At 70.7% G+C, this 21,693-nt stretch overlaps 2 protein-coding genes across 2 annotated transcripts in view; one reads left to right on the forward strand and one right to left on the reverse strand.

Annotated features, from left to right (window-relative positions):
• Positions 1-61: 61 nt before the first annotated feature.
• Positions 62-5,863, reverse strand: PEX10 (peroxisomal biogenesis factor 10). The gene is made up of 6 exons (XM_045858694.1): positions 5,702-5,863; positions 4,796-4,876; positions 3,959-4,362; positions 2,581-2,756; positions 2,328-2,463; positions 62-1,376 (listed from the first exon to the last, which is right to left on the reverse strand). The coding sequence occupies exons 1-6, from the start codon at positions 5,811-5,813 to the stop codon at positions 1,308-1,310; spliced, it is 978 nt and encodes a 325-aa protein (XP_045714650.1). The 5' UTR covers positions 5,814-5,863; the 3' UTR covers positions 62-1,307.
• Positions 5,864-13,416: 7,553 nt separating this feature from the next.
• The window catches only part of PLCH2 (phospholipase C eta 2), a 52,333-nt gene continuing 44,056 nt past the window's right edge, over positions 13,417-21,693 (forward strand). Inside the window, exons 1-2 of the mRNA XM_045859620.1 lie at positions 13,417-13,541; positions 14,569-14,822. Of these exons, the coding sequence (XP_045715576.1) occupies positions 14,744-14,822 (79 nt within the window). The 5' untranslated portion in view covers positions 13,417-13,541; positions 14,569-14,743. The remainder of the gene's footprint in view (positions 13,542-14,568; positions 14,823-21,693) is intronic.

Genomic DNA, 21,693 nt, shown 5'->3' on the forward strand with positions numbered 1-21,693 from the left:
GCCCCGGGGGCCGCTGCCCTCCACGGCGACGTTTTCGATGTGATAAAAACAAACAGTCATAAACCTTTTACTGACTTTTTAATTCAAACGATTAAAGACAGTGTCCCCTTTCTCCCGTGGTCTTTATGGGCACCGCACCTTGCAGGGAACCCCTTTCTCCCGGTCTGCGGGCTGGGGCTGGGGCTCCCCGCCGTCTCTGGGTTCTGCCCCTCAGGTGTCGGCTCCTCCCTGCAGAGGCCGTGTGCAGACCCCTCTCCCGGGGACGGTGTCACTGCCTCGTGCTGTGGACGCCCTCCCCACCACCTTCCCAGCAGACTCAGTGGGAAGCCATGTGCCTGCTGGGGCCTCTGGGGCCGGGGGTGGCTGGCTCCAGGCCCTGCCCACCTGCAGGCCTGCAGCCCAGCCTGCCCATGGTCCCGGGGCCTGCCTGCCGCTGGCCTCTGCCCCCACGGCGCTCTCTGAGGACGGATGACAGCTGAGCCGCCGTGTGCGGGGCACCCGTGCTGGCCTCCGCCACAGCCATGCCTCACGCTCCCACAGGGGTGCCCCGGAGGCCCCAAGGCCTGTCACCAGCCTTTGAGACGTCTGATTTGCATCTCGCCCTTGTGACACTGGCGCACCAACACTGCCGTGGGACCTGTCTCCTAAGGATGCCCGCAGCAAGGTGCTGTCTCTGGCACACGTTAGTTTCTGAAACCTGAAAACACAAGTGGCAGGAAGGAGGGTGGACACTGAGGTGAACCTTCCTAGCTGCCGGCCTCCGAGGCGGGTTGCGGCTGAGATGTGGGCACAGCAGAGCTCCGACTCCCCCCCCGCCCCCGCGGGCTCGGCCCCGGTGAGAGCCCTGGGTGGGGGGCGCCCCGGGCGCCTGCAAGGCCCAGGACCAGACCCCGCGTCCAGGCGGGGAGCTGACCGCACATGTGCGTTATTAAGAGGTCGTGCTGAGCACTTTCTGAGCCGACAGGGCCTTTCTCCCGGTCCCGTGAGTGGATGTGCTGGCCCGGTCTGGTGCCCGGCGTGGTGCGCAGGGGCGGGCTGGTGGGCCGGCCACAGCCCGAAAACAGTGCTGTCCTCCATTCGTCCACGCCTGCTCGGCCGGGCCAGGTGCATGCGGCCCGCCAGGTGGCGCCCTTCCTCGCCCCAGGAGTGGCTGGAGTGCCCCTGCCCGCCTCCGGGACTGCTGGCCCAGTGCCTCCCGTGACAAGAGTAAAACTAGAGAACTTGACGTTTTCTGTGGGAATTCATCCTAAGAAGAAACTACGCGTTCCCCTGGGGTCAGGCGGCTCCTGGGTGGCCCTGCCCTCGGGTCATCGGAAGTGCCGCAGGTAGACGAGCTTCTGGGGCAGGCACTTGTCCCTGCACAGGGGACACTCGGTCTGCAGGGGGAGGAGAGGTCACACAGGCTGCGCCCCCTGCCCGGCATCTCCAGTGACACGGGGGTCCTCTGTCCAGTGCAGAGGAGGCTGTAGACCGGGGGGGAGGGGGAGTCCTGAGCCCCGGGTGGGCAGTTGGGAAGAGCAGGGCACAGTGGCCCGGCTGAGAAGACCACCCCAGCCCATGCAGGGGCTGGGGGTGGGGCAGGGCTCTCGGCCGCCACTGCCTGCTGCTCTGAGACGCCCGCAGGGCCTCATAGCTGGTGGGCAACTGGCTGGCTGCGCCCCTCGGGAGGTCCTGGGGTGAACAGGCCTGCCCTGCCCCACTGCCCCAGGCCCGGTGGTCCCCCTCCTCAGGACCACCACCCGGAGCCAGGCCAGGCTCCCTCCAGCCCTGGCCGGTCTGCCGCGTGACTGCCAAGCACCCACTGGGGGCCGCAGGCCAGGGACGGGGGCCTGGGGCGGCCCGTGCCTGGGCACACAGGCGAGCTCCGTGTCCCCGCCATCCCCTGCCCTGCCTGGGTGGCCTCCCCCGCCCCCTCCACCCTCCACCCCAGAATGCTGGGTGCTGGCCGAGCCTGCCGGCTGAGGGGGATAGGGCCCAGGGGCCGGACCCCTCCCTGGAGTTGGCACAGAGACGGGGTGGCCTGTGCTCTGCGGTCCAGAGGGCCAGGGCAGGGTCTGGGTGGTGCGGGCAGGCCAGGCACGCCCAGAACGGACGCTCAGATGCTCGGGTGGCTCCAGTTCACTTTCGGCTGAGCACCCACACGGCAACCGTGGCACCTGGACTCCCGAGTGGACCCCGTCCCCGGATTATCTGGGGGCCTTTAAAGACGCCTGTCCTCCCCTCCTCCCCCACCGCCCAAGAGCGTTCAGGGGCAGGCTGCGACCGCAAGCCACAGGGCCACCTGCACGCCTGCCCGGGAGCCGGGCCCCAGGCCCCCGGCTGCTGACCTTGGTGTCGCACCACTGGGTGATGCACTCCCAGCAGAAGAGGTGGCCGCAGGGCGTGGCCGTGGGGTGCCTGCGCTCCTCCAGGCACAGGGTGCACAGGCTGCTTCTGGGGCCCGCTCTCTCCTCCGTGTGGCTCCTGCGGGGTGGGGGGGAGGGTGAGCCTCCAAGTCCTCGCCGAGAGCAGGGGTGCTCGGCCCTCCCGCCAGCGGCACACCCGAGTCCAGAGCCCTGGCCCAGGGGCCCGCCCGCGCACCTGCGGTGGGACAGGACTCGGTGCAGCTTCCACTCCCGCCGGGCGCGCTGCCTCTGCCGGAGGCCGTAGAGCTGCAGGCCCACGGACAGCGCCAGGTGCAGCAAGGAGACGAGGCCCAGCAGCCTGTAGCTGGCGAGAGCCCTTGGGTCCCCCGCAGACGAGTGGTGGGTGCGGAGCTGTCAAGGACCACGGGGACGGTCAGCAGTCAGCCGGCACGGAGTGCCACGGCCTGGAGGTCTGGCCGCCCCCCCCCCACCCCCGCACTGGAGCCCGTCGGACGAGGCCCAGCCCGCCCTGTGGGTGCAGACGGGACAGAGTGCGGCCACAGGGCCCTCGGCCGAGCGAGGGACAGGAGCACCAGGCGAGCGGGCGGGTGAGGGGCCTCCCTCTCAACAGGAGCGAAGCGCTGAGCCGCGCTGTGCTCGAGCTGGAAGTGTGCGGGCCACTCTGGAAGCAGGTGAGGGCTGGAGGGTGGGGGGACATCCCGAGACCCCTTCTCGGAGAGAAGAGGAACCGGCAGAGCAGCTGGAGAGAGGGCACCCGGCAGGGCAGGAGGACGAGCGCGGGTGGCAGATGCTGCCAACCAGCTGCCTGCTGCAGAAGCTCCCTGCTCGCAGGTGACACGACGCCAGGCCACTGGGGCCCCAGCCTCCCCTGCAGCGCGCGACCGTGCAGCTCCTGGCCGTGTCCCCGTCCTGTCTCCCTGGGCTGGGGGTGCGGGCAGCCACACGTGCCGGGAGGGAGAAGCCCTCTGGGTGGGGCCTTGGGCTTCAGGCTCCTTTGTCACAGCAGCTCAGCCACACGCACTGAAGGGCGACGTGCACGTGAGGGACAGAGGCCAGACTGACCGGGGGAGGCCCGGGGGCCCAGGACAATGCTGCTGAGGGTGGCGAAGGGCGGGCCAGGGCAGGCTCTCTCCGGGGAGCGTGATGCTGAGAGCGACCCGGGAGGGCGGGTGAGCGGGAGCAAGGGACCCGAGACAGAGTGGGTGAGTGGTGGCCAGCGGAGTGGACGCGCAGGGACCAGGGGAGACCAGCAGGGCGCTGGCAGCAGTGGGGCTCAGGCGGTCACCGTGGGGCCGCTGTCAGGAAGGCACCCTTGCACCCAACTCTCCAGCAGAGCTATCTGGAAAGGCGACCTGTGCCCAGAGCGGACGGCAGGGCGCAGGGCCTGGCACCCAGGGTGGCGGCCTCACCCTACCCTTAGGGTGTGTGAACAATGAACTTCTTTTTCTTTTTTGAGCAGAATGTGAACCAGCAAACCCCAGTCCAGGATCCTGGCCCTGGGCCTGTGGCCGTGCCGGCCCACGAGGGCCCAGAAGGGCCACCTGTACACAGACAGCCCAGGGGGGAGCGCGTGCGGGCGGCGGCACACTTACGTAGGTGATCCCAGTGAGCCTCTTGGCCAGGTGGTAGAAGGCGCCGTGCAGGTAGAACCAGGCGACGTGCAGCCGCTGCAGGCAGCCCAGGGCCGGCCGGAGCACCAGCACGGCCCGCAGCAGTGCCTTCCGCTGCTGCTCCGTCAGGGCGGCCACGTGCCGGCGCACCCAGCGCCTGGCCCCCGAGCGGCCCCGAGAGCCGGGTGCGGGGCTGCCCGGCGAGGACCGGCCGCCGCTGTCGGTCTGCAGCTCGTGCTCCAGGTGCAGCAGGGCCTTGTCCAGCAGGTAGGGCAGGACGGTGTGCAGCGCGACCAGCACTCCGCAGCGCAGCCTCGAGGGCACCTGCCTCTGGGACGGGTCCACCTGCACGATCCCGACGTACTCCTCGCCGAGGGTCTGGTAGCCTGGGGGCGGGGGACACCCAGCAGAGGGCTGAGGCGGGGGCTGCCCTCTCCCGCGTCCCTGCCTCTCCTGCGAAGGGCGACGCCCCGCCAGGGCCCTCGTGCCTGTGGCAGGGCTCCTGCCCAGGGCCCTCCTGGACCGCGCAGTTCAGCCACGGAGGGTTGGTCTCAACGACACCATGGGCACGGCCCGGGACAGAAGTCCCCGGGGACACAAAAAGGACGAAAGGAGGGCACAGACACGCCAGGCCCTCCTCTGGGGGCGGGTCCCAGGGTCCTGTCCTTCCCCGAGGCTGCGTCCCAGCCCGCTCCAGCAGCGCTAGGGGGTGCCTCCAGGAGCTTCCCATTCTGCTGTGGGCCCCCCCACCCCTGCTGTCCTCTGGCCTTGGCTCAGGGACTGTGGGTCCCTGGGCCCCAGGGCCCCCCGGGGTGCTACCTGACAGCGTAGTGAGGCCGAAGTAGGCTGCGTCCGACAGCAGCTCCAGCTCCTTCCTCCACTCCAGCCACTTCTTCGCACCTGGGGCGGGAACAGCACTGTCACTGTGGGGTGGGGTGAGGGCAGGTCCGCCGGCTGCCGAGGCCGGGCCCAAACACCGGCCCTCGAGGCCGAAAGGGCCCCGAACGCACCTCCAGCCCCCAGCCTCCGGTGTGTCTCGCCTGGGCCACTGAGTCTCCTGGGTACCTGCCCACCTGCAGTCCGTCTCCCCCTTCAGAACTCACCTGGGCAAGGGTTTGGTGCCCCGAGGGGCCACGAGGACGGGCAGTGTGGTGTAGCGACCAAGAGCACAAGCGAGACCCCTGTCCGGCATCCCGTCCCAGCTCCCACCTGCTGGCTGCGACCTCAGGCAAGTCCCTGGGTCTCTCAGGAACCCCAGTGTCCCAGTCTGTGGGGCTGGGCACGGCAAGTCCTACCGTGCGGTGATGCTTTGAGGACTAAATGCGTTAAATGTCTGCAAAGCACCGACGGGGCGTCTGTCACCAAGCCGAAGTGTTTGCAGCGTAAGCAAACACACCGCTTATTCCCAACGTGCCCCAGAGCCGGGCAGCTTCGGCTGCGCCCGCGAGGCTTCCCCGCCCTCGCCCTCGCCCTCGCCCCACCCCGCTCCGGGCCGTCGGGGAGCCGCTGGCACTCGCTGCTTCTTTCGGCGCCAGCCTCCGTGCGGGCGTGAGCCCGAGCCGAGCTGCCCGTGGCAGCTGCGCGGGGCGGGTCTGGGGGCTCGTCCGTCCGCCTCGCAGCGAGGCGCCCTGCACCACCCCCGGGCCAGACCTTGCTCCGGCGCCCGCGGACGGGCCCGGGTGGCCCCCAGCCCCAGGGCCGCCCCCCCACCCCGCGGGGCCTCACCCGCCAGGCTGTGCAGGACGCTGCCCGCCGCGCTCCGCAGCCCGCCGCGGTAGTAGTCGTCCTTCTGGGCCGCGCGAACCACCTCGGGGACGCTGGCGGCCGCGGGGGCCATGGCCGCGGGTGCCCGGCTAGCCCCGCCCACGCGGGCGGTGCCCGCTGAAGGCCGCGGCCCGACGGCGGCGCACGCCTTGTGCGTCACTGCCGACGGGGCCGCGCCGGGCGAGCGGGCTCGGATTGGGCGATGCGGGGGGCGGGGCCGTGAGGGCGCCGGCGCGACCGTGGGCTCGGATTGGGCGATAGGAGGGGCGGTGCCGCGCGTGACAGACTGTGGGCCCCGCCTAGTGGAGGCCCAGAAGCCAAAGGGCGGGTTGGTGCCGGAGCCGAGTGCGCAAGCGCGGAGGGCGGGGGGACGGGGCGGGGACCAGAGGGCGTTGAGCGCGGTGCGGGGTCTGGGTCTGAAAGCTGATCCCGCTGCCTCGGGGGGGCGGGGCGTGGGACGAGCCCCGGGGACGGCGAGCGGGCCTTTAAGTCAGAGGCGGGTGCTGACCCTCGGGACGTGGGACGGCATCTAAGCCGGGGGGCTCGGGTGGTGCAGGCTTCCCCTCCCTGCGTTGCTCCGCCCCCGCCCCCGTCCCGGCAGCTCGGACGCCACCTTAGGTTGTGATCCTCAGGGACCCCACCGAGGCCCCCAGAGGTGCTCTGGGGGCCCGAGGTGGGGGGAGGGGCGCGGCAGCTGTGAACCCCGGTGAGGAGGACAGGACAGGCTCCTCCACTCATCCACCTGGCTGCCCCGCGCCAGGCGCCACAAGCTCACACCCTGACCCCTCCCAGCCGCCTTGCTCAGCAAGGAGGGACCCAGGGAGGCCTGGGGACTTGTCAAGGCCGCACACCAGAGCTGGGAGAGCCCAGTGCCCATCCTCAGGCCACAGCTGGCTGGGGGGGCCTGGGGGAAGGAAAGTGCGAGAAAAGGGGTAGTATGTGAGGGAGGGCGGCAGGGGCCCTGGGCCAGCCTGCTAGCAGAGAAACACCCTGCTCTGTTGGCACCGAGGGCCTGCGGGAGAAAGAGTGGGCGGGCTGAGCCCCAGGTTGGGGAGGGTGGAGAGGCACCAGGCCCCACTGCCCTGGGCCAGGAGGGCGTGGGGCAGGACCAGCAGCACTCCTGGCCTCACCTCTGCTCTAGTCTCCAATCTCAAAGTCCCAGCCCCATGACACAGCACCAGGCAGTGGCCTGGCTGTGGGGGTTGGCTCAGAGCTGGTGGCGGCCCTGGGGGCCAGGCCGGCCCTGCTTAGAGGGTAGGGGCACGACCTGAGTGGTCTCGCAGTTTCTTTTGCCCCTTGCCTCTTGAGAACCACGCCCCAGCCCGTGGACCCCATTTCCTAGACTCAGGCTGCCTGCTGCTTTGCTTGGGAGCCTGGGGCAGACCCTTGGGGTGGGCGGCAGGAGCAGGGTGTAGCCCCACATGGGAACCCTGGGGCCTCACAAGCTTCTGGCCAGTTCTCACCTAATGGTCTGAAACCCACAGGTCGGCCGTGTGGCCTTTCTCAGGGTCACGGCTGGGAGGGTGGGGCCTGCCCTGGGCGCCTTCCTTCACTAGCTGGTCGTCCTACCAGCCTGGCCTGCCGTCCAGGGGAGGCCAGAACCCGGGTGCCCAGAGCCTTGTTCTCGGGAGGTGGACACCTCCGTGTGCTCGCTGGAGCCGCCGACCCCCAGGGCGGCCAGCAGGTGTCGCCATCGGCTCGTCCGCTCTATCAGGTTAGCAGCAGGATTGTAGGGGTCCCGGAGTGAGTTACACCTCCAAGCGTGAACTTGGATCAGAACCAAAGACTGAGCGGAGTGACTGCTCGCTGGGCCTCCTAGTGTAAAGGTGGGGGCACGGCTGAGGGGAACGACGGATGGTGGGTTTCAGAGAAAAGTCGGGGTGGGAGGTGCAGACAGGAAGCTCTGGCCGGTCAAAATATCAGCTCTCTGGTCCCCGGCAACCACGACCCGGAGCCCCAGGGGCTCCCGTGTTCTCCGGCCCCAGGACTCTGCGATGGGCTGGGGGTGGGGACGAGGGCGCTCCCAGAGGGGACGTGCGCCCCTTGTCACCGCCAGCCCTGTGTGAGGCTGAACTAGGAACCCTTTCCCTCTCACGTTCTAAATCGAGCCGGCCGGTACTCAGACTCAGAGAGAGTGAGTAACGGGGAAACCAGGCTTCCGTGCAGACGCACGGGGAGTTCACACGGGCACGAAAACGCCAGAGGCGGTGCAGCCACATCGGACACGCTGGACATTTTTGGAGAAAGGAGAAAGGGGGGGGGTCAGGGTGTTGGATTTCCGAGCTGAGGAGGGTGGTTTGCAAGTGGCTGAGGGCAAGCCGAGCTCGTGGCAGGAAGTTTCCCACCAGGCACCTCGGAGCCAGTGGGACGCACCGGGGACACCTCGCCGACAGGCCTGGAGCCCCTGGCCGAGCCGGGGTGCAGGTGCGGGGCGGGGGAGGGGGGTTATGCCCAGGCCCCTTCCTGAAGCAGGTGTCTCTGTCTGAGCCTCTTGGGCAGGGAAGGGGGGCGGGTCAACGGTTCCGAGTCTTTTGTTTCTTAATAAAGAGCTTAAAATCGATACCCCAAAGGGCACTTTCAGGGCGGCCAAACCCATTCCCTTCCCCGGAGTGGCCGGGCTTGTGCCCACGTGACTTCTGTGTCTTCTGACCAGCTCTGGCTCGAGGATGAGGGCAGGAAGGTGCCGTGCTGTGCGGACTTCTGGCTGAGGTGGCTGCCACCCTCCGCTCCGCCGTGGCCGTCCCCCCGCCCCCCAGCAGAGCAGCCTGGGCAGGGGCACTGGGGAAGGCCTGGGCGGGACCTCAGGGTGCAGCTCTCACTGATCACTCGAAGGAACCCAGGGAGCAGGACCCTGACCCTGGAGGCGGTGGGTGGTTGCAGTGGGGTGGGGTGGGGTGGGGAGGTGGGCATGGGAGCAGGGGGGCGGTGGACTCCTGCCCGGGATGTGGAAACGCGGAGGCCTCCCTGAGCCAGGCGGTAGGTAGGGAGGCCCCATGGCAGCCCCCAAAGCAGTGCCTGGTCAGGGGCTTGTTCGGCGGGGTGAGGGCAAGGGGCCCCGTGTGGAGCTGGCCTGGGACCTGGGGCTTAGGCTGCTCCGGGAAGGGGTGGCGGGTGACTCCGGGGCACGGGCAGGGGGTGGGGGCTCTGCCTGTGGCCGGGCCAGCGTGTCCTGTGCTGGCCGGGACAGGCGGCAGGTTCCTGGTAGAACAGCGCTTCTGCCTGGAGCGGAGCCAGCTGGGGGGCCCGGGGGGGAGGGAGCCCGCCCCGTGGCAGAGCTGAGAAGTCGGAGCTCGGGGTGGGGGCGGCGCCCGGTCCACAGGCCTGTCTGAAAATGCAGGGCTGGTGGGCACCGGGCCAGGCAGGCAGAGGGGGGAGCCTGCGCGGGGCAACCAGCTGGGCAGGGGCACCGAGACCACCGGTGCAGGCCGTCTGTCCTCACCCCCCCCCCCCAGCTCAGGGGAGTGGCGCCCGCTCCAGGCGCTGGTCTTGGGGGGCGCAGGAGACGGGGCCCTGACCTGGCGTCCCTTCTGGGAACTCAGAACTTCTCAGCAGGGTGTGCGGTGCCTCTCTGCCGGGCCCCCCAGCCCCCTCCCCCACTCCCTCTCCGGGCCTCCAGGAGCTGCACTGGGGGTCACAGCACCCCCATGGCCAAGCTCTGGATCCGCCCTTGCCCTCAGGCCCCCTCGGCCGCCTCAGCCCCTCCCGCAGTGTGCTGGGGGCGGCCTGCAGAGGGTGGGGCCAGCTGCTCACGGCCCCTGCCCGGCGGCCAGCCCCACCAGGGGCCGGTCCTGGGTGTCCTGCTTCCCCCTGAGCGTGGAGACCCACCACGGTTTCGGGGGAAGAGGAAGGGGCCGCAGGTCCCGGGCTCTGTTGACGAGAACGGGTGAGGGCTGGAGGCTGGCGCCCCCTTCGCGGAGCGCCCTGAGCCGACGGCAGAGAGTAACGGGACTTCGGTCTGCTGGCTGAGGGCCAGGCAAGGAGTGAGGTGCTGGGGCCGCGGCCAGTCTCCTCTGGGGTCCAGGGCAGCGAGGGAGGAGCAGGGCGAACAGGTGGGCCCTGGCCACGAAGGGGACAGTCCCCGTGTCAGTCCTTGGAGCAGTGTGACCGGGACTCCAGGCCGAGTCCGGCCCTGGCCCAGGACGAGCCCGGCCTTCCGCCTCAGGGCCTTCGCCCTGCTGCCCCTCGTGCCGGAGGCGCCCCCTCGTGCAGAGGGTTCCGCTCGCAGCTGCAGCCCGGGCTCTGCACCCCCGGCTCCTCCGAGCCGCCCCCCCCCACTGGAGCTTCGGGGCCCCGGGCCCCGCCTCCCTGCCGGCCCGCACAGTGCGCGCTGGCTTAGGGACACGGGGCGGCACCCTGTGCCGTCCCCTCCGCGAGTACTCGGGGCTGCGGGGACTGAGGGCTCTGCCGTCCCCCCACTGGGCCCTGGGGGTGGGGTGGGGGTCTGAGTCGGTTTAAACCCCTGCCCGGCGGGGTGGAACCAGCACCCAGCAAACACGCATCGTCCGGCAGGGGGAAGGCCTGCTCAAGCGTGGCTGGTGCGGCGGTGACGGGGGTGGAGAAGTGCGTGTGTGAGTGTGAACATCTCTCCTACAACGTCCTGCGGTGTGCCTGAGGGTGCTCGACACTGGTGTGTGGCAGAGTGACGTGCTTCTGACCGCTCGTCCGGGAGGCTGGGGCCGGGGCGCTCCTGGTGGAGAGCGTGGGGTGCAGGCAGCGCGGGGCCTCGGGGCTGCCCTGGGGCCGAGGGCCTTGTTCGTGGGGGGACCCCGTGGGGCCTGTTCCCGGCACAGCCGTGGGGAAAGGCCACCAGGGGCCCAGAGTACGAGAATGGGGAGGGTGGGCCCCCCCACCGGACTGGGCTTTTCTGGGCCCCAGGCAGGGGGAACCTGCCCCCCGCCCTCTCCTGTGGGCAGGGAGGGCGCCCTTCTCTCCCCACGGTCCACGAGGGGAAGCGCCCCGGCTGTGCGGGGGGCCGGCTTCAAAGTGCGGTCTGCCCGGAGACCCCCACTTCCCAGGGTCCCCAGGCCTTGGACAGAGAGAGCGGCAGGGACCGGTCCTCACAGCCCCCCGCCCCCCGACCCGGTCTCCACACTGGCGCTGTCAGTCCGCACCTCTGCTTTCCCCGGTGTGCGTGGTGTTTTACCGCGACGGCTTCTGGTCGCGGTGAGCAGCCGCCCTCGTGTTGCTCTGCGGCCCCTCCCCACTCCGTCCGACCGGGTGTTGGGACGTCAGAGCCTCTGCAGGAGCGTGGCGTCCAGCAGCCACGGAGCTGCTCAAGCTGGCTGGAGAGCGGCCGCGAGGGCGGCAGCTGCGTGAGCTGGTGGTCAGACGCGGCCCCCTCAGCGTCCGGTCCTGCCACTAGCATCACGCGGAGCAGACGCAGTCTAGCACACAGGGTTTGCTGTGGCACCGAGCACTCCCGGTCGCCGGCAGCAGGCCCGGGTGTGGCTGCGTCTGTCCTGGACACGCGTGGAAACCATCCTGGACACGCGTGGAAACCGCAGAGGCTGGTGCGCAGCCCCCGTGTTCCCGGCTCCGAACTCAGGATCCCGCTGTCAGAGCGTGAAATCGGCCACAGCGGGAGGGGTCACTCGGCTCACACCGCCCACAGGCCCGTCCCCCAGGGCGCCGTCTGCTCTTTACCACACTAGACGTGAAACCCAGTCCTGCAAAAAAAGTACTTCTTGATGGTCATTAAGAATAAAGTAATAAATTCCTGGCTGGCATAGCTCAGTGGATTGAGCGCAGGCTGCGAACCAAAGTGTCGCAGGTTCGATTCCCAGTCAGGGCACATGCCTGGGTTGCAGGCCATGACCCCCAGCAACTGCACATTGATGTTTCTCTCTCTATCTCCCTCCCTTCCCTCTCTAAAAATAAATAAAATCTTAAAAAAAAGAATAAAATAATCAACTTGTGACATGTTGATGTCAATAACGTTTTATGAAAAGTAACTGTTTCTCCTGAAACAACGTTTCCGTGAGAAGAGCGCCATAGTGTTACATTGTTGCAAATCTCTGCCGATCAGCGGTTCTCTCTTCCGTTCCCTCTGCCGGGGACCTCCTGCGGGACACACAAGGAGCGACCTGGCGTGTTAGACCACGGGATTTTCTCCTTCAACGCCACGCCCAAGCTGGACAAATGGGGACTCCTGTCGGGGGGTCGCCGTGGGGGAGCCGGGGCCTCCAGCGCCGCCTGCAGTTCTGCTGTGCTGACAGGCCCCGCCCTCTCCTCCGAGCCCCGTGGGCCCTCCGGGCGACTTCGGAACGCCGGGGTCGGGCCCCGTGGGAAACCCTGGTTTGCTGACTTGGGCCGACTTCCCGAATGTGGACACATTTTGTCATATCACGTGCGTGCCCGCCGTCCTCGGGAGAAAGACCCTTCTCGCGTCTGGGGCCCCTCAGGCTCCCGGGGTGGACGTGGAGGTCTCCGAAGTGCTCATTTTAACCTAAGCTTGACTTCTGCCCTTGGGGACAGGACCTGTCCTCTGTTGCCACTTTGTTTCTGGAGTGGCGGCGTGCCAGGTGCAGACTGGACGGGGCCTCCGCCATGCCGTGCCCGGGTGCCCAGCGGGACCGGCCTGGGTGGCCCTCACTCCTGGCCGTCCCCTCCGCCAGGCCGGGGCCCCGGCAGCTGGGGGCTCCCAGGAGGAGAGAGGGCACAGCCACGGGGCCTGGCCTGACTGCCCAGCGCATCGCCGGCTTTCCTCCCGCGAGGCCCGACGCCCAGCCTGGAGACCCAGCTCAGGGCGGCATGGGGCGGTGCGGGGCCACCTGGAGAGGGGACCCCTCTGGCAGCCCTTGCTGGGGGTGGGTGAGGCTGGGGACCCCGGGTGCGGGAACCCAGGACAAGCCAGAGGCTGGGGACAGGCAACGTCAGCCCTTGGAGCCTCGGGCCGTGTGTCCAGCCCAAGGGCGGCCCCAGGGGAACGCTGGGCGGCGAGTCTAGGAAGAGCCCGTTGGAGCCAGGGGAGAGCTGGCCACGCCGGCTGGGTTGTGGGGGGTCTTGTTCCCCCGCCCCGAGGCTGCGTCTCCCCTCAGAGAGCAGGATTCCCAAGGTCTGGGCGGCCGGTGGGGGTGCTGGGAGGGAGAAGACGCCCCACCCAGTGTTTGCCCCTCCGGGGGTTGGGGCCCCCAGGCCCTGCAGAGCCAGGCGGGTGTGGCGGCTCCGCTTCCAGGCGCCGGCACAAAAGGTGGGGGCAGGAGGGAGGGTGTCCGGGCGCAGGCTGGGGCTTGCCGGGGCCCCGCTGGCACTCCCTCAGCCAGCAGCCGCACTCCGGGCCCTGGCCAGGGGGTGTGGCGGGTGTCGGAAGCGGCGAGCAAGTCCCACGTGAGGGGAGCGGGCCCGGCAGGGGTCGGCCCACGGCGGGTGCAGCCAGAGCCCCTCTGACCCACAGCCCCCCCCGCTCCCGCTGGCCCCCGCGCCGTAGGAGGCCGGGCCCGGCTGGAAGGGAGGGCGCAGTGAGAGGGCCCGGCGCGGCCCGAAGGGCAGGGACAGGCAGCGAGGGGCCGGCACCTCGGCAGCACACAGCAGCCGGGCCCGTGCCAACGGCTGACCTCACGGTCCTCAGCAGCCTCGCCGAGGCCTGTGCCGGGGCTGTTGCCTAATTAGGCTCGACTGCGCCAGCCCCACTGGAGCCCCACGCCCGGCCCGCGCTCGGCAGACGTGTCTGGACACGGCCCCGGGCTCCCACTGCACCAGGAAGCTGCGGGGCCGCCCAGGCAGCCGGCAGTGGCAGCCTGGACGGTGGCCGGGGCCCACGTTGGCCTCGGGGGGCCTGGGCCGGGAGACCCCCTGCGTGTGGGTGAGCCTGCAGTGGGGCAGCCAGCGGGGGGCGCCCAGGAGAGGAGGGTGGGCACGTGGCAGGCGCAGCCAGGCCTGGGTGGCGAGGCCTCTCTGTGGGGGGTGGGCTGTGAGTCCCGGGCACCCGGCCTTGGCCTGTCTGGGGTCCGCTCCCTATGGCCCCAGGGAAGTCCCGGCAGCCAAGCCTCGCCCGCTGCGGGCCTTGGAGTGGGTGGGCCAGGGGCAGGCCTGGGGCTGCAGCGGGGCGGCGTGAGGCTGGGAGGGACGGCCGAGGGGCCCTCCTTCCTGGGGGGCGGCAGGGAGCCCCAGGGGCCTGGGCTTGAGGAGGGACCTGAGGTGGGGCCGCTGAGGGGGCCCCTGGGGAGGGTGTCCCCGTGTTCTGCACGGGCACAGCGCGGCTCCGAGGATCGGGCGGGCCTGGGGGTCCTGACGTCCACCCGAGGGCCGGGTCTCGGATGCTCTGCCCTGGGCAGGTCCCGGCCTCCCCCCGTAGCCTCCGCAGGCTCCCCGTGGCCCCAGGGAGGAGGCTCGGAGCACGGAACAGCCAGCACCGAGCAGGGCTGGGGCGGCGGGAGGATGCGGGAGGGCGGTGAGGAGGGAGTACGGGGGCCGGGCGGAGAGGGCCCGGGCAAAGGCTGGGTGGGGGCCGAGCCCCGGGGAGACTGTGAGGAGGCCCGGCAGGGCCTGGGGCCCACCTGGGGCCAAGGTGAGCGTCGGGGGCTTGGGGCCCAGCCAAGCAGTCCAGGGCAGATGGTGGCCCGAGAGGCCACAGTGGCCTCTGTTCACTGCACAGGCCGAGTGGGGGCCCCGGGAGTGACCTGAGGGCTGGGGAGGGGCCAAGGGGCGCCCACCGGGCCCTGGCTCCCCCCGTGGCCGGGGGGCCCCATGCGGCCCAGGCCTGGCAAGGGCTCCCGGGCCGTCACAGCAGGAGGGATGAGAGGAAGAAGTCCCCGCACAGAGACACGGTGGACCCTGGGGCGAGGGAGCTGTCAGTACAGACCAGGCTCACTGCCTGCCCCCTCCCACAGGTGTCATGAGCGTCAGACTCCGTCCCAGCGGGAGACTCGGGGGCCCTGGGGACAGGGGCACCCCTGAGCAGCCCCTCCCTGCCTCCCGCTGACAGCGGGCCCCAGCCGGCAGCACAGCCTGAGGCCAGTCTGCTCTCTCCTGCGCCGCCGTCCAGGGAGCCCGGAGCCCTCTGCTATGGCGCCCCCGCCCGCGGACCAGGGGCCCCGCCCGGAGGGCGGGCGGACTTTCTTGCGGACCAACGTCCTGCCTGTGGGTGAGTGGGGCTCCTGGCGGGCGGTGCGGGGGTCAGGGTCCGGCCCTCCAGCGAGCACCTGCAGGACGGCTGGGCTGCGGCGGGGGCCCCCACCCTGTCCCCGGTCGGAGGGGCGGCGGCACAGCCAGGTCAGGAGGGCGGCGCTGGGCTGCCGGCTGCGCTCCCGCCCCCGAGAGCTTGGCCAGACCCCCGGACGCCCCTGTCGATCGGGGGGCCTTCCACCGGCCTTGCTGCCGCTGGCCGTGGGTCCGGGGAGGTGCTCGGTGACTCTGGGCCTGGTCCTCCCCACCCCACTGTCCGCCTCCTGTGGCCTCCGGAGGTCGGTCGTGCTGTTCTAGACGGACCGTCCTCTCTCTCTCTCGACCTCAGAGGACAGGCCTGCGAGCCGGCTGCGCAGGGCTGCATGCGCAGGGGACCCGGCGGGCGAGGCCGTGCAGCCCCACCCAGATCAGGAAGCGGGCGCACTCTGGGACTGTGCCCTCCAGCCCCAGGGGTCACCACTGTGCTGGCTTCTGCCACCTGACACTCACTGGCTGCCTTTCCGCTTCCCACAGCGGCATCGCGCAGGTGCACAGCGGCACCGCTGAGCCCAGCCAGGTGTGAGAGCCCCGCGGGGAGGGTGGTGCTCTGCCGGGGGCCCCACCCAGGCGGCGCAGGCCCCGCCCCCCAGACGCCTCCTGCCGTGTAACTAGCTCCACATCCAGCCAGGTGGAACCTGCCCAGGTGGAAGAATTACATACCTCTTGGGTACCAGCCCCAGGCCAGGACCCCGCAGTCTGGGGGCGGGCCCTTCCTGTCCCGCCCGGAACAATTGGCTGCGCTGAGCGCCCACAGTGTGGTGCCCCGAGCTGAGGCCCCCTGGGGTGTGGGTGTGTGTCTGTCGGCTGGCCCCGCCACCCAGCCCTGACTCAGGGGCCGTGCTCTGGGATAAGGGGAGCTCAGCCCCCTGGGGAGGGGTGGGCTCGTGGGGCCTCTCAGGAATGATGTCTTCTCCAAGGGGTGCTGGGCCTGATGCCTGGGCGCCATGGGCAATTGGGGGCGGGGGCGGGGTCTGGTCTGTGTGCCGCGGGGGGGGGCAGTGCGGGCTCCTGGTTTGCTGGGCCCTGGGCCGGCCTGGGGCTGCTGGGTGTGTGCAGGGGGACACGGCAGCTCGGGGACCCCGACTCAGCCGTCCCGCGTGGGGCCCAGCCAGCAGGGGCTCCGTGGGGGCGACAGCAGGCCTGCCTCTCGGTGGGTCTGCGCCTGCGGACCTGCTCTTTTTGGGGGGCTCCTGCTGCTCGCTCGGCGGCAGCTCCCCAGAACAGCGCTGGCGGAAGTGAGTGTTGGCGTGTGTGCACACCCGTGTGTGCACGTGTCCACGGTCCCTGCGCCCTTGCTCCCCGCGCGGCCGGCCCGGGCATGCCGCTCCCAGTTCCCCAGACGTTTCCACGTCTGCTCAGAGGCTCACAGCCCCCTCCCCGCTCTGGGGTCCTGCTTCGCAGCTCAGTTGCAAGAAACACTCAGGGAGAAGGGGGGCTGGGACGGGGGAGGGGAGGCTGCGAGGGGGGCCCTCCCCCGGGGCGGGGCCCTCGCGGCAGCCTTCAGTCCTGGGTGTGGGCACGACTGGACAGGGTCGAGGGTGCTGGAGAGAGGGGGCTCCGCCCTCGCTGCCCCTCCCTGCGCGCCTCGTCTCCTCCCCACACTCGCCCTCTGGCTGCAGGACGGGCCGGCTGATGCGGATGTCCCGCCACGTCCTTTGCAGGTGCTGGGCCCAGGGCACCAGGCCTGGCCCTGGGGGCCCTCCTGGAAGGCTCCCAGAGGAGGCCCGACCACCGGCCAGTGGGAGGTGTCCAGCCCACGCGGGGACGGGCCCAAAGCCTGTGAAGCGGGCCAGCGTGTCCCGGGAGGGTCGAGGCTCCGCCCTCTTTGGGGCTGAAGTTTGCCTGGGCTCCGGAGAGCCGCAGCGCCCGCCCCGGCTGCGGCCGCAGACAGAGCCGGGGGTGTGTGAGGGCGAAGGTCACAGCGGGGCCCAGCAGGGGTGGGCCTGGGGTCTGTCCTGGCGCGTTCGCCCCTCGGGGCCTGGGACCCAGTGACTTTACGGGGTGCCCGCTCCGCGCCTGCACCGCAGAGACGCGAGGGCGCGTCTGCAGGGGGCGTGGCTCCGTCTCCCAGACGAGGCAGTGGGCGGGGCCTCGAGTCCCAGCGGCGCTGCTGGTCTCCCCCCCTCCGGTCTCCCCCGCCTCGGGTCTATCCCAGCCTCTGCCCCGTGGCCCTCAGGCCGGAGGCTCCCAGCTGCGGCTGTCCTGTGCGTGTGGCCAGGCTCCGGGCCCTGCCCCCGGCCCCTACCCCCCAGGGCCGCCCGCTTACCCCAGCTCCCCGGTATCCGTGGTAACGAAGGGGGCGTCAGAGCTGCTCAGCCCCGTTCAGCAGGTCCAGGGACAGGGGAGAATGCAGACGAGCTGCCCCCAGATGTTACCCGGATCAGGGGGCTGCGGAGGGGCCGCAGCGCTGGGCGTGGCCCTCGTTGAGTGGGGGCGGGGGCCCGGGGACTTCCAGCATTGGGGTGTGGCGCCCGCCCGCCACCTCCACAGGCCCTGAGACAACAGGGGCCCACGCTGGGGGGGACGAGGGCCTGACCCTCGGGGTTGCGTCGCCCCGGCCTTGCGGGCGCCCCCTCCGAGGCCTGCCAGCACCCATCTGGAGACGCTGCTGGGCTCCCGGAGGCTGGATGGGATGGCTGGTCCGGCTGTGGGCCGGGCAGGGCGACGTGGAGGCTGTGCCCTCGGGGAGGGAGGCCCCAACCCCTCAGGGGTGTCGGGGGCAGTGGCTGCCCCTTGGCCACCGCAGGTCCCAGCCTGCCCCACCTCGGGGCTTTGCGGGCTGCCCGAGGCCTTGCCCCGGGGAGGGGCAGGGCTCGGTGGCATCAGAGGCGTCCACGGCCCCCGGGGGGTGTTGAAAAGTGCCGCGGAGCGTGAGGAAGAGGGGGTGGCCCTCGCCCCCCTCTGAGCCTGTGCCTCGCGCCTGCTGCCTCGCTGCCCCGAGCCCAGCCTGGGGCCCCAGGGGCCTGGCCCCCCTCCACCCTCGGCCTTTCTCTCTGGGGCCTGATTTTTCTCGCCTGCCTCCCGCGCCAGGGACTGTGGCGCCGCCGCCGTCCCCGAGTGGCCAAGAAACTCCCAGGCGCCCCTCCCTGTTGTGAGTATTGTCGCAGGAGGGACCCGAGCAGCCTCCCGGCCTGGGCCCCGGGGGGCTGCCCCCGAGGAGCTCTGTGAAGCCCCCGAGGAGCTCTGTGAAGCCCCGGCCGTCGGCGTCCTCCGCGGACGCCCACGGGGCGGCAGGGCCCTGCTTGAGGCTGCGTGTCCGGACGGAGCCTGGCCCGGTGCGCGGTCAGCAGGACGCAGGGACCCCCCTCAGGGCGGTCTGGGGGGGCACCCACTCCCTGCGCCAGGGCAGCTTCAGGCTCCCCTCTCGCTGGGCGAGGGGGAGCCCGTCCTCACCTGGCAGAGCGCCCCGGGCAGTGAGCAGACCAGCTGGGAGGTCCCGGCGAGCACGTTCCGGTGCCGACTCGCGGTGGTTTGGACTCAGTTCTAGCGGGCCGCCAGGAGGCTAGGGGGCCAGGAGGCCAGGCGGCCGGCTCGGGTCTGTGGTCTTGGGGGAGTGCGGTAACCGGCTTCCTCCAAAACCCCGCCCGGAGGGTCACTGAGGGCGGAGCCCTGCGGGTGGTCCCCGCTCCGGGGACCAGTGGGCCGCGTCCCTGCCGCCATGTGCATGCTACTCCGTGTCCCTGGAAACCCTGGGCAGGTCAGCGAGCGCGGCCGCCAGCTGCTGCGCCCTGGGCGCCCGGAGGATTTGTGCTGGGAGGGGCGGGGCTTGCAGCTGCCACTCATCCCTGGACCCTGAGCCTCGGAGTGGAGTGGGCCGCAGGTGAGACTGGCTGTGCCAGCACATGGCCGGACCGTCCTGCCCACTCTGCAGGCAGCAGCGGGCGGGTGGGCCAGGGCTGGGCACCACCAGGTCAGGGGCAGGGGGGCGGGGAGGCGCCGGTCACAGGTCCCTGAGCCCTGGCCCAGGGCACAGGCCAAGGTTGGTTGGGCCCTGTGGGTGTGGGCCTGGGGGCTGCTCTCTGCAGGGGGGAACCTGGTCTTGGGGCACCCCCTCAGGGAGGCCAGGGGGTCCTGGGGTGGATGTGCTGGGCCCAGATGCCCAGTGCTGGGGGTGGGCCCTGCGGTCACCCTGGTGGACCAAAGGGGACGGCGGGACCAGCCCCGAGCTCAGGGGGAGGTGTTCTGAGTGTCCCTGAGGCCGGAGGGTGGACGGCCAGCCTCTCGGGAAGCCTGGGGATGAGGACGGGGTAAGGCCAGGCAGGGCACAGCTCGGGCGGGTGTGGGTGAGGGGGACACGGGGTCCTGCCCGAGCCTGTCCCCAGGGTCCAGCTAGAGGGCCCGCCCTGTTGCCCTGAGCTGCTTGTCTTCCCACTGGGCGGGGCGGCCCCGTGGGCGGCCCCACTGCCCCACTCCGGGCCCTGGCACAGGGCTGAGGGCCCAGAGCAGGCAGAGGAGGGACCGTTGACCTCAGACCTGGCCCAAGGGGACGTGGGGTCTGGGGGTCAGCTGTCTTTCTGGCCACAAGGGAGTGGACTCGGGCAGCGACTGGGCACCACGCTGTCCAGCTCTGGGCCCCTCCTCTCAGAGCACGGAGACCTGCTCCAGAGACTCGGGGTCCACTGACACCTGGGGGTCAGCCCTGGGGTGCCCAGCCCCACGGCTGCCCCAGCACCCCTCGGGCCTCCTGAATCTCAAACTCAGCATCTCTGAGAAGTCGACTTCAGGCCCTGCCCCCAGCTGCCCTGCCCCCGGAGCCTGAGCCTGCGCGTCCTCGTCTCTGGCCTCCGCCCTGCTCTCCGCCTCTAAGCCCCCCACCCCCACCCCTGCCCCCGAGGAACCCCTTTGTGTCCCGGCCCCTGGCTGAAGGGGGCCTGCCCCCAGACTGCCTGCCCCCTGGCGTCCCCACCTCGGTCCCCCACACCGCCCATCTCTTCTGGGTCTGACCCAAAAACTCCTCTTCGCTGAGCTCTCCGAGACCCCCTGTGGCCCGGTCCCTGCCCCTGCGTGCCCCTCCCACTGTGCAGAGCTCCGCCCCCACCCTGGGGCCCATCTGGTGTCCACTGTGACTGACCAGACGTGGCCAGCTGGTTTTCTCATGCTGGCCACTGGGCAGAGCCTTCCTGCAGGGCAGGGCTCTTGGGGTGGGTCCCCCGGATTCCTGGCCACCCCGCCCGGCGCCCCGCGGCCCCCTGCAGCCCCCTGCAGCCCCGGCGGCTGAAGCGCACCCCCGGCCCCCGACAGCAGGACCCAGATGGCTGTTTTCTCCCCTGCTGGCCTGGGGCCATGCGGGCGGGGGGAAGCCCCCATCCTATGGGCACCTCCTCTGCGGGTTCCAGGACTCGGGGGCCCCATGGGTTTGCCCTGCGGAGGCCCAGCCGTTCACACACTCGAGGGGCTTCAAACACGCCCACCTCACGCAGGGGCCCAGGCTGGCTCGGAGGAGCGAGGCCCTGGCCTCGTGGGTGGATGGCAGTACTGGACGCGGCCTGGTCGGGGCCCTCTCAGGCCTGACCCAGTTCAGTGGCCCCACCCAGTCGTAGAAGAAAATGCCTCAGTTTCCCACCCCCACCCCCCCGCCAAAGAAAAAGTGCTCTCAGGAATCCGAGGCCCCTAAAGGCCGGCCGTGGCTGTAGACACACTGGACCCTTTGGCGATGGCCCTTCCAACCAATGTGCTGTGTGTCTCGGGCGGGTGGGTCAGCCCTGCCCTGGGCCTGGGGCCCGGCCACCCGCCTCGTCCTGTGCCCACGGGAGGTGCCTGGTGGCCACCCCCGCCAGCGCCGGCCGGCCGGCCCGGGCTACCCCCGGCTCGGCTCTGCGTGTGGGGAGTGGGCGCCGCGAGCCCGTCCGGCACGCTGTCCCCAGTTCTGATGGAGAACGAGACGTCTTAAGAGCAGATGCTCGGAGAAAACGGAGCGCTCACTTTCCAAATTTAGCCGGTGGAGATGGCACATTCACCCAATTAGGCTATCGATGCGGCGGGCGCGCGCCTGCTGCCCCGCTGTGCCTCTCGCTGCCTCTGGGCGCGTCGGGGGCCTGCGCGGCCTCGCTGGGGGCCCGGGGCTGTGGAGGGCTCCCGCGCCGGGGTCTCGCCAGGGCTGCCCACGGGGACAGTCTCGGGGCCCCCCAGGCCGGGGGCCCATCTGGTCGGACTCTTCCTCCCTGCCGAGGCTGCAGAGATGCTCCCGAGGCCACCGGCAGCCGGTCGGGCCGGCGTGTTTGGGGGAGCAGCGGGCGCGGGGCCCTGCCTGCAGGGACCCCGTGATCTTGCTGGGCAGCGGACCGGACAGGGGGCCAAGACCCTTGCAACATCTCGAACATCTCGGGTGGAATTCTGCGGCTCAGACCCCAGGGGCCACACAGTCTCAGAGGAGGCGCGTGTGAGAGCAGAGGGAACCAGGGAAGGCTTCCTGGAGGAGGCACCTCACTCCAGGCCTTGGAAAGTGGGTGGGAGGGGAGGTGCCAGTGGGCGGGTCCTCGGGGTGTCAAGCTGAGAGGTCAGAGAGATACCTCGCGGTGGGAGGGCCCGGAGTCCCTGCGAGTTTGCAGCCGGAGCAGCCTGTTGAGGCCTGTGCTCCTGCGTCAGGGGGGTGAATGTTAGAACGAGGCCCGGACACCTCCCTGCGAGAGGGGCGGGGCCGAGGGTAAGGCTTGGAGCGGCTCTGAGGGGGCGATGGGGGCCGCAGGGCAGGCTGTCCACCAGCTGCTGGAGGGAGGTGCCCCCGCTGGGGGGCACGGCGGGGGCGTCACGGCACAAGCCAGGGGCGGGTGCCCGTCTCGTCACAGCAGACG

Source organism: Phyllostomus hastatus, unplaced genomic scaffold (genome assembly GCF_019186645.2).
Source record: "Phyllostomus hastatus isolate PE091 unplaced genomic scaffold, TTU_PhHast_1.1 phas_scaffold_182, whole genome shotgun sequence".
Classification (NCBI taxonomy): Eukaryota; Metazoa; Chordata; class Mammalia; order Chiroptera; family Phyllostomidae; genus Phyllostomus; species Phyllostomus hastatus.